Raw genomic sequence first — 11,955 nt, forward strand, 5'->3', positions numbered from 1 at the left:
TCAAAGTAGCTTCAAAATGCAAGTGTTGAAATGTTAAGTTGGAAGAATAAAGTCAGTTAAGTCCCCTGGAGACTCAACTATCCCTTTGACCATTGTCTTACTTTACATAGTGTCCAGCCCTCACCTGCTTTGATGTGGATGCTGGGGCTTCGGATCTTTCCTGCCTGGTTCTCAGCAGTGCAGAAGTACTCGTTGTCGTGGATAATGCTGTTATAGGCGGAGGGAGAGAAGGAGTAGAGCTGGAGGGTGCCGTTGGCATGCACGTGGCGGATATGGGGCACATCGTAAATGTCGTCTCCGGCGGCCAGGTACCAGCGCAGGACGGCATGGGGGGCGCCGCCCGCAGGGCAGGGCAGGGACACCCCCACCGAGCTGGAGAAGGTCACCCGCTGCAGGGAGGCGTTCACAAAGTACAGCCGTGTAGAGACAACATCCTCACTGTTGACTGTTGGGATGAGAGAAAGGGAGACAGAGTTGGTTAAGTGGGACGTTCATGTCAGGCAGGTATGAGAAGAGAGCATGTGCTCAATCACAAGGCATAGTGAAAACTGAAATGCTCATCGTTATTGTAACTACGCTAAAAACTGATGATGGATTTAAGTTGATCATTGTATAAAAACCAATGTAACACTTCTCATCCCATATACATTCTCCTATATATCTATTGTAATGCATCAAGGAAGTTTTGAAGAAATGTGCCTCAATAGGTGGGAAAATGGGTCCAAAATGTTGACCCCACCACCGCCGCCTTCATTTTTTTTTTTTTGCATCGTTCGTGAGGCAGAAAGATAAAGTGATAGTAAAGTGCTGCATGTCTCAGGCCTGCTGAAGGCCTGTCACATCACTGTGTGAAGGCCTTCATGTGAGGAACAGGCCAGTTTGCTGTGTAAAACAACGCTGTATGTTTTGGCACATATGAGGCGCTGCTGCCAGATAAGTAGTCCTAGGGGAGTCGGACCACCACATATCCTCTCTCTCAAAGAAAGCTCCCTCTCCGATTAGGGTTTCGAGGCATCTTTGTGTGTTTCTGTGTGTGTGAGTGTGAGTGTGGGTGGGGATGGGGGGTAAGGAGGGGGCAGGGGTGCAAAGAAGTGCTGAGCTCAGCTTGGCTGGAGGCCAGGGGAAGACGCTGTGCCCCAAGCCGGAGAATTTTCTTCTCAGACAATGATACTTAATTAATCCCTTTTCCTGGATTGTGTCAACAATGCCTGGATTAGCTCTATCTCTTTAATTCTCTCTGCGCTGGGGAGGAAATAGGGTGTTGGCTAAGACACATCAATGGAGATATAAAGACACTATCAGACGTCATTTAGGCTCTAATTTCTACAGATCCTCTACATCAATGGGTGTCATTAGCAGGCAGCTATAAAATGAAACACACAATCCCATTGGCTGTCTTTTTAAACTCTGAATACACAGCATGGAGTTGGATAAACGGTTAATTGTTCTTTGAATCCGTTCTATCCAGTGTAAATAGTGACATGCAATGACAAAATGACGTTAATAAAATGGCATTAATGGGAAATGCAAGGATTAGGCATCAAATCCAAACTGTCATAGGTGGATTTCCACTCTATTCATGTATCTGCTTCCCTCAATCTACCCATTTTCCCAGAATCCACTTTTCCTGCCACACATAGAGACAGTCAATGTTATGTGATTGGAATTTGTATGCCAGACGTAGAGAGTTAAACCCACATAATCTCCTCTCACATTTAACACACACATCGTCTATCCACCCTGGAATCGCACTGCCGTGGGAGGCCAGTGTCCGTCTTCCCTGCATGTTCTCATCCGTGTGTGGGTGTGGAGCGAAGGCAGTGATCAGGGAGCCGGGCGGCGGTGCAATACTACAGGACACGGGTGGCCGGTTGAGGTAAAGGTGCTCTGGAGCAAAGGTGTTTGGATGCAGTGAGTTTGTCCGCGTGTGGTAAGGTCAAAGGAGGTGGAGGGGTTAACGTTAAATGACTGCCTCCGTTCTTGATGTCAAACAGAGCCAACACCGGAGGCCGAGCTGTGCGGGAAAAGCGCTGTGATCGCTGCTCGGGTGCACGTGCAGACTGTAAGTGCATGTGTGTACGAGAGCGGCGGAGATGCTGAGGAGGAAGAAAGTTATTGTTCTCCTGCCTACCAGCTAAAACTGGAGCAGATCCTCAGTGTTCAAACATCCAAATTCAGGTCAAGTTCAATCCATCCTACCATCCGAATCCATGTCAATCTCGCTCACAGGCTGTGAGGCAGACTGATCTGCATTTTCAGCACCGAGGAGAGTGCCACACACGCACAGGCACAAGACAGTGTTTCCATATCGAGCAAATAAAAAGGAAACTATAATGTGATGACTGTGACCCTCTTCTGTCTGATGATAAATGCTGTTTTTCAAAGAATATGTTCACGTAAAAAGGACATTTTGTTGCTGTTTAGGCCTTCACTAAAGGAATATTATCACTGTATAAGAATTTGTGATCAGAATACCATCATGTCAATAAGATCATGTCTTATGTCTTATGCTAATGTCTTTACATATTTCTGTTATTGGATGGAGCGACCAACGAAACCCAACTTCCTCCAGGATCAATGAAGTATTTCTGATTCTGATTGTTGTCACAAAATAATGTTGTGCTTCCGACTAGTGAACATTGTTTGGATGAGGTTTCTCGGTGGAAGTGTTTGATTGTATTTCATCACAGAGGAAACAGTGGTTGCACTGGATCTGTGGCTGCTTGTGTGAAAGCAAACAAGACCAAGTGATCCTGGAACTGCCGAGGTGTAGACATCGCAGTTGGTTTAGTCAAGTTTGCATTCGTATTGCTACAGTTTGGAGTGGCAGCAGACGGATGTGCCGGCCACTTATTTTATTATTATTAGCTACTTATTCAAACTTTTCTGCACACAGGTTTTAAACAAAAGACAGGTGTTACAATTGACTCAGATCATTGTCAGAAGCTTGCAGTCAGCGTGTCATAATTTGAAGATAAGGGTTTTTAAAAATCAGCATAATGCCAATTTGTAATCTGATTTATGTGCGGTTATCCTCCTAAATACAAATATGTGGACATGTTGAAACTATCTGAGTCTTTACCACTGCAGAAGTACACCTGTTTGACCAGAGGTGCCCAGCCTCTCTGCTTGTGTCCCATTAATGAATGAATTAGATTAATATTTAAATATCAAATTTCACAATGGGATTAGAAGAAAGTCTAAATAAATATACATGATTTTATAGCATTAATATGTCTTTTCTGCTTTTCGAAAGCTTCACATTTGCTTCCTGACTGCTAGGTTGGCAACCGCTGTTTTCACTCTACACCTGAGTCACTTGCTGGGAAATAAACAAACTTTAAATTGTTGTTGTGACGTAATCAAAAATGGCCTCAAACTAAAAATTCAAAACAGCTCAGGTGCAACAGCTCAAACTCAGAGGGGTCTCGATCCTGCAGGGGAGAACTAGGGCCTCTAAAAAGCAGCAGCAGCTTATGATGCGATGGCTAATCGCTTTGTCCTACAGAACAAATTCAGGTCACCGAGTTCACACACACACACGCACACTCATGCACGCAAAGATGTATGTAAACAGCCACACGGAAGCAAACTCCAGGCCACTACATGCACATGGGTTGCAGCCTGTAGTGAAAGAGACCATCGTGTCTGGTCACAGTCGAGGTTCAGAGTTTTGTCACTTGACATCAGGGGTTCACAGGCTGCAGCTGTCGGTGATGTGCGATATGACACAGACATAACGCAGTAACTTTCTGAAGTTCGTAGTTTCCTGCTTCTCTTCAGCTTTTAACTCTGCAGGATATCTGACAGTTGAAATGTTTAATGAGAAAACAGATCTAATTAATTATAATTATCTGAAAATGTAGTAAGTTGCATTAACATGTCTTAATGAGGCCATAAACAACCCAGACCTTTCATGAAATTTGAGTAAAATGTACAGACGACCACAGGGAGACTAAAACAAACCATGCTATCAGTCAAATATCATCATAAACTGTCAATATTCCATGTAAAGCAAAATATAAAAACATGGCGAACATTAACCTAGTTTTTCCTCTTTATTTGGGCAACATCTAACCTCAGATGGTTATCTGAGTCCTTTCATAGCCCCAGGCTGCCTCTGCACCCGTTCCCCAGCAGAGAAATAAGGAGCAGAGGAGCAGCACTCATCCGTTCATGAAGTGTATTTGATTCCCTTCTTCCAGCCCGAATACGTTGATTACGATGAAGAAGGTCAAAGTGATTTTGGGTGAAACGCTTAAAAAAAGATTTCCTGTCAGGTTGAATCCTTTTTCCATTTGTTAATTTTTTCCTCTTCTTTTCTTAACCTTCACTTTTCTTTTAGCCTGCGTTTCTTTTTCTGTTTTTCTTTTGACTCAAATCATTCTTTGAGATACACTCAAATACATTTGCACTTTTTTTCCCTATTTTTGCAATGGATATGAAAATGGAGTATGAATATGTATGCTGGAGGAGCATGGATATTGCCTATGGTGAACCGCTATGCATAATGCAGCTTTTTCTGTCTCATCTACATTCATTCAGACACACACTCACCACACACACACACACACACACTAACACACACACACGCACACTGAGATTCATACCATTACGTGCATAGAAAAACAGGGCTATAAATCCCTCTCCTTCTCCCTCCCGCTCTCACTCTCTCTCTCCATCAAACACACACACACACACACACACACACAGACATACAAAGTCACATAAATACATTTCAGATTGCACATATACATTCATAATAGCAAGTAGATTTCCTATTCGGCGAACCATGTAGCACTACAGATAACAGCACACAAAACACATTCAGGCCAAATAGCAGCTGAAGCATTGAAGTCAGTGGGAATACAGTCTTTGTAGTGATGCTACAAAAAAAATGGAAAGACATAATGGGCAAAAGATATGATCGTGTTTGATAGGGGGGGTGCTCATTTACTATACAATGACTCCAGATTGAGATATGCATTAGGGTTGCATGACAATGTGTCTCTGCTTTTGTGTGCAGTCAGAGAGGAAATCATTTTCTAACATGGTGTCATATCACTGGAGTGGAGGAAGACAAAACCGCACGGCATGATACTAGGGATGTGAATACATGCATGCACACACACAGATATACGTGCGGGGGGGTGGGGGTAGGAGGTGGTAAACAACCCCTATGCACAGTTTATGCAGTGTCAGTAAAATATTAGGCAGCCATTTCAGCATCTGAAAATTCACATCTCCCACTTCAGAAAGATGATTTCCGCTGTTGAAGTGAGTGTCAGATTTGTAGAGATGTTTTTTTCTTCTTCTATTCTCCCTCAGAGACAGGGCCATAAATTGTTTGATAGTAAGCAGAACAGGAGAGAGAGTGAGAGAGAGAGAGAGAGAGGAAGAGGAGCGCATGCAGTGAAAGAGAAAGATGATTGTGAGATGCTGAAGTATGATTGTGTGCTTGTTTGATTTTTTTTTCTTGTTTTGTTTTGTCATCCAAGAAGCAGACATCAATCTTTCCCTCTCTGCCTAATGGAGAGGTCACCGGGGCGACCGGACACCACTGTTGTGCATAAAAACCTGTTGAGTGAGCGGTCAAAACCACTGTGTGTGTGTGTGTGTGTGTGTGTGTGTGTGTGTGTGTGTGTGTGTGTGTGTGCGTGTGTGTCAGCTTGGTGCCATTACAATGCTGTTGCTATGGACTGTACAGCTGTGTATGACATCTGAGCCTTTGGGATTGTTTTATTGTGAGTGGTGCATGACATCTGAATGGAGTCGGTGCAAGATTATCCTCTTACCAAGTCCTGTCGTGCGCTTCTGTGAACTTAAACAGTCTGTTTTCACTTAAGAGAAATGATCAAATCAGCCTGTATGAAGAGAGGTTTCATTTAATGCGCCCTTCGAGGCTAAAACCACAACTGACAATATTATCTAACACCAATTGGCCGACGTGTTTCAAGACAAACAAAATGTTCAGACTGGATGTGAGACCGGATGACTCGATCAGATGGACGTGTTTATGCTGCACCGCCTAACTGCCAAACGCAGAGCGCCAATAACACCCCGACAACGAAAACAGGCTTTGCTCGCCGGAGCACAGCGAGGGAGGTGAAGTTAACGCGAGGGTGACATGTAGCCATTATACTGCGGGGCTGTCTCTCTCCGAGACAACTGACGGGCTGCGCAGGCACAGTGGCACACAGTGGGAGCCGGGGAAGTATGGTGGCCTTTCAGTGCGTTTACTTCTTTTTTTGTACAATTCTCGTGCGTAATTGGAGCTGTGCGTCATGGATACGAGGAAGAGGAACTGCAACCGAACCAATGTTCACAACTCCTTGCAACAGTGTTCTGTGATCAAAAATAATTAAAGGAAGTGTTTAAAATAAGAGAGAAGTCCTATTGTCAGTCCTTTATTGGCACGACTTGGTCTATAATTGCGCATATACCCTCTCTCGCTCCATGTTCTGGACATGATTGATCGCTTTTACTTTGCACCAAACAAACCCAAATAATGAATCTTGAATTACATAGTCTATATCCTCTCTCTCTCCAAATGAGAAAAAATCCACAACATGATATTTAAAGTGAGAAAGAAAACTCCGGAGTTGCTGCCATAGACTTCCTCCATGCATGCGCAACCGAAGCCTTAACCCAGACGCAACAACTCATCGTGCGGGTGTAGCCGAGTAGCCACCAGAGTCTGACTCATACCGCAATTACTGGGCTCCCCCCTCCACGCACTTCTCCTCCAGCCGCTATCTGTTTTGATTCACAATTTACACACAGCCCGTGGTCTGCAACATCTCCGCGGATCACACGCACAGGTCTCGGGGAAACAAAGGGCTCCCTTGTAAAGGAATGAGAACTCTGAACTGTGACACGCAGGTGATCAGATGAGATGCACACACACACACCCACACACACACGGACACACGGACACCGCACTGCACATACTTTACACAATATTCTTTACTGGAATCAGGAAAGAAAGGGGACATAACATAACCTGCACGCACAATAAATTCATACAAATCGAAGCTTTTTCCATCAGATGCACAAATATAGTGCATGCATATGAAGCAGTGTTTTACATCCGTGCAGAATCAACACTAACACAGTCAATATTCAGTTGAGTGTGTGTTGCAGGAGGCCTCTCGACCCAAACTGGATAAAACCGGAATCACATTAATTGATGAAATAATTATAGCAAGAGGTCTCACTCCACCTCCTTCACGCCACCACGACATGTCCTTGAAATGTGCACAATCACTGATTAAAGCTCCTTAAATTCAACGATGAATCGCGTTTCCCCTTTTCCTCACCGATGGTGAAAATACGTATTAATCACAATAATTATTAAATCCTTCTCCAATTTCTCAGGCCCTGCACGTTCTGGCCTGACGGGCCTTATAAAAGCCTGTATTCCCCACACAGTCCTCAGCTGAGTTTGTCTCAATTTTATTTCCATAAAATGACAACCAACCTCCCAAATCATGACAAAGAGGAATGGGTGTATTCTCCCCCTCCTCTCTCTCTCTATCTATTCATCTATCTATCCATCTATCCATCCCTGTGCTCCCCCCCCCCTCCTCTTCACACTCCATGGGTGCAGGTGTGCTGATACGCAGCCAAACCAACGCAACAAACGCTCAGTAATGACTGAATGAATCTCAAATTAACGACAGAAAAATAATGATAAAAACTACATTCTCTTAAAGAAAGGCAGTGGTGTGATGTGAAATATATTTCCACGCTGTATCATAATAAAAAGAGAGAAGCAGAGGATTGTGTGCCATTCTGGGAGGCGCGGCCGAGCCAGGAAAATACGCAGTACTAATGCATATGCATGTATGATAATAGAGCCATCTTTCGCACCGTTAAAACAAAGTTTATCAAAAAATGATATGGATCTAGAATACACATCTGCCACACGAGGCAACAGATCACAGCTGGTTCGAGCAAAACGGCTGGAACATGGCGCTGAAAAGCAACGGAAAATGGAAGTTTGTTTTCCACTGCGTTATCTACATCTCTCCCATCTCAAGCACTCTTTCCGCTCCAGTGGCTGTTTGCAGCCCCCAGCCCTCCTCCCCCCTCAGACACACACACACACACACACACACATACACAAACACTGACACACGCGCGGGCACTCACACTCACAGTACATCTCGTTCAGTCACGGGACAGGACGATGTACAGTGTGTATAATCGAAATAGAGCCTGTAATCCAATTACATACAACAAAAAGAGCGCAGAAGTCCTCGCCGCAGCTGCAGCCTGGCAGAGGGCACTGCCAAGGCCAATGATGGAGAGCAGGACCATGAAACACACGTTCTGCCCACAATCATAAACAAATGATTAAGATTATTTCAAATTTACTGTCAGAAAGGGCTCATAATCAGGCATTTTAACCGACAGCACGGTGCGTAAAAGAAAACGCGTAAATATGAAGTGGGGATTTAAAATATTGCTTCTTTTTAATTCTTTAGTGGAGTGACAGAAATCCATATATAACAAATTAAACATTTAAGCCTATTCATTAAAAAGGAAAAAACAGAATCTTTCTCTCCCATCTGCAGCATTTAGAGCGAAGCCAATCAGTGGAATCTGGTGCCACAGAAAATGGTGGATGAATAATTAGACCAGGGATGATAACAACTGAGTGTGCATGCACTGACACTCTGTGCGTTTTATCAAGGAAGGAAAATAAAGTGATATCAATGGCCTCGTCTTTCAAATGTCCAACGGGGGCACATTATCCACAAATTAAAGGCCAGCGCTCAATACCCCCCCCAGCATCAGTTCACACGTCTCTCATAAAATGTATTGACCCTTGTTGCCTCACAGCAGCGCGCACTCTTTCAACACACGCACAAACAGGCGTTTATACACCATTTAAATGTGTCCTTCCAAATTAAATTAACTGACATATATATAGGATGCTTAAACCAAACCAACCCCCACCACCACCACCCCCCAATCCTCCTCACGCACACGCATATGCGCGCGTGCACAAACACACAATGGCATCTTGTTTGTTTTGAGGGGCCAAAGAACGAGAGTCAGCGAATATACATTGAACTCCTGTGACTCTCTTGGACTTTTGCGCGTAAACATCCGACAGCTGTGGCCAGCACCAGCGCGCGAGGTCGCCCCGTCCCTCCGTGCGCGCGCGCCTGCAGATCCTTATCTACCTCTCCTCCTATTCAACAGCCTCCATATTCACGACACCTCCACATATTCATCATGCAAAATGCAAATGCCGTTGTCTTTTTCCATCTCCACGGTTTTTAGTTTGGAGATCTGTGCCGTTTTCTCCGTGCGCATCCAAATTAAGTGCATATTGATTTTTTTTTTATGCTCGTGATAATCCCCTTCATCATTTTTAAATCATATCATCAGCTCATCATGATGAGACAGACGGAAGATGAATGCGAGCACTCCTTCAGGAGGAGGAAGATGAGGGCAGACCAGGAAAGCATCCTCTCCAAACATAAGAAAAAGTTGTCAGTGCTCCTCCAGAGGTGATTCAGAGTTTGATTCCACGTCCCTGTCCCTCCTTCGTCCATGTACCCAGCTCCATCCATCAACATTCATCCACCTGGGAGGCTGATCATGATAAAGACGCACAGCCAACTTCAGAATGGCAGTGACGGGAGACAGGCATGCAGATAAGCAAACACTCACAGACATGGGTATCCAACCTACCTTCTTGCAAAGAATACAGCAGAAGTAAAGTTACAAGCCACATGCCATTAAAAGCAGTTATATTTCACAGGAATGTTGTGCAGTCCCCGAGAAGAGTGCACGGCGCGGCGGTCGGCCAGGCGAGGCTCCGTGCTGGACTGGTTCTGCTGATGCTCCCCGGCGGTCTCTCCAGCCCTGGTCCCACACTCTCCGACGCCGAGCAACGAGCCGCGGAGCAAGTACCGCCTCTGCTGCCCGCTCTCTCCTCCCCTTACCGGGACAGGCTGCCGTCGCCCCACCCACCCCCCAGTATCCTAGTGATGCGCCGTGATGGAGAGGTGAGCCATACGCGGGACCAAACGAAAAGCACCTCGGTTTTTACGCGCTCAGGATAGGTGGGTTTATCCGGTGCGGCTGCTGAGTTGCCAGTGCAAACTTAAAAAGAAAAAGAAATACCAGTCATACAAGTTATGTCAGTCGTGTTTGCAAGCAAGTTTAGAAAACAACCGTTGGACTAAAAATGCCCGCGCGTGTTCACTATGCACATCAACAGAGGAACTTCCATAAATCAGTTGCAATTGTGTTGTGTCTGCGTAAAAATGTCCGCGCCAACCTATTGTGCCCATGGAAAGATGGAAAAGACCGTGCGCATTTTGCAGCGGGAATTCCAGGTGAGGAGGACGAGGAGCAGGAGCGCAGAGAAGCTGCAGCCTCCGTTAACTTCAGGGGGAAAGAGGTGATGTGCACTGTGCACCTGTGTCACTAAAAACATTGTGGTGTTCAAGTTCACTTCTTTTTTGGAACAGAAAATAGTTTTGATATAAAAACACAACACAGAACTGTGTACGTCATTAGAAGAGGTTTATCATTCTGTGATGGTGAATAAATTACCTTTTGCAGTCTTTCTATCTTCCTCACATATATATTTAAATATGTAAATATATACAACTAAGCTATTCAATTCCCTGTTACTAGAATGTTTAAGTGCACTGTCAGTTTAACTTCCTGAAACAAGTAGTCGGGACAGAAAACCTGAATGTTCTGCAGCCGGTCTGTTTTGCATGTTTTGCACCTGACCAGGATGCAATCTAAACATTGCATGTCAGTTCTAGGATTACACTGTTCTATGTGTATGTTTTAAATATCCAAAGTAGTTTCACCCTATAAGTTTTAGCATCAGTGGCCCCAGTGGGTTCACAACCTTATTCATTGTCAGTCTGTACCAACGGAGTGTCTGTGTCACATCCCGTTTATGCCCGAGCTCATCCGATCTCAGACAGGAATCAGGGTTGGGCCTGGTTAGTACTTGGATGGAAGACCACCTTGGCATAAATGCTGTGGGAGGCTTGAGCGTGTTGTCCACTAATGAGAAGGTCGGCGGTTCGATCCCAGGTTCCTTCAAACCCCAAATTGCCATTGACAGCTGTGCCATTGACAACGTGTGATAGAGAAAGTGCGGCACTGTTCGAATGTGTGAGAATGGCAAAACTGTAAGCGGTCATATGAGAAAAGCATAATGTAAATATAGACCATTTACCATAAATATGTTACAAAACATTTTTCCCAAACTAGTTTCAGGTCATTATACTTAAAACCAAATCAATAAATACAATCAACTGAGATTTGACCATGCCTGATCAACACACAGTAAACACATAGCTGATTGTCGGTCAAACCCCAGAGACTCCACTGGTTGTCCGTGAAGTCACACAACTAATCTGACATCATCAAACACCTTCGACTCGACACACACGACCTTCTGACCTCCACCGTCACTAATGTGGTGTTTTGAGTGTGGACACCAAAGACAGTCCTGCCCGTGGAATCAAGCTGTGGCCTCTGGCTCCCAGTGAAGAGACGCTGTAGTACGCCAGGCAAGGCAGCACACTCTGCCTCCACTCTCGATTATGTAACAGGTGGAAACACACACACCCACGCACCCTCTCTCTCGTCTCTCTCTCACTCAAACAGACCCACAAATGTGCACACACACACACAAACACCGCACAACAACAGGGACATGCAAAGAGTGTGCACAGGAGCACTTCCATAATATATTCTGCTACATCCAGATGTGTATTTTAAATAGTTTCTAGATGAATGCATGTTCGGCTTTATGCACTGCCCCAGCTGCAAACTGTAATTCAAGTGCAGCCTGTGGTGCATGCTGAGTGAGACGGGCACTCTTGTTTAGAAATGTGACAGCCCTCAGGGAATATAAGAGGTCCCTGCACCGTGTATTCTGCACCTCAATACTCTTCCTCATCT

General features: G+C 44.8%; 1 protein-coding gene across 2 annotated transcripts in view; it reads right to left on the minus strand.

Annotated features, from left to right (window-relative positions):
- LOC118106570 (Down syndrome cell adhesion molecule-like protein 1 homolog) overlaps positions 1-9,947 on the minus strand; it is a 97,710-nt gene extending 87,763 nt beyond the window's left edge. The window contains exons 1-2 of one of the 2 annotated variants that reach the window (XR_004695223.2): positions 9,709-9,947; positions 125-445 (exon numbers count right to left, since the gene is read on the minus strand). Coding sequence is in view for 1 of the 2 variants with exons in the window: in XM_035155234.2 (XP_035011125.1) it covers positions 125-445; positions 9,709-9,751 (364 nt within the window). In the remaining variant the exon portion in view is untranslated. The remainder of the gene's footprint in view (positions 1-124; positions 446-9,708) is intronic. The other variant, XM_035155234.2, reaches the window with a different exon arrangement.
- Between the last annotated feature and the right edge of the window lie 2,008 nt (positions 9,948-11,955).

Source organism: Hippoglossus stenolepis, chromosome 4, assembly GCF_022539355.2.
Source record: "Hippoglossus stenolepis isolate QCI-W04-F060 chromosome 4, HSTE1.2, whole genome shotgun sequence".
NCBI lineage: Eukaryota > Metazoa > Chordata > Actinopteri > Pleuronectiformes > Pleuronectidae > Hippoglossus > Hippoglossus stenolepis.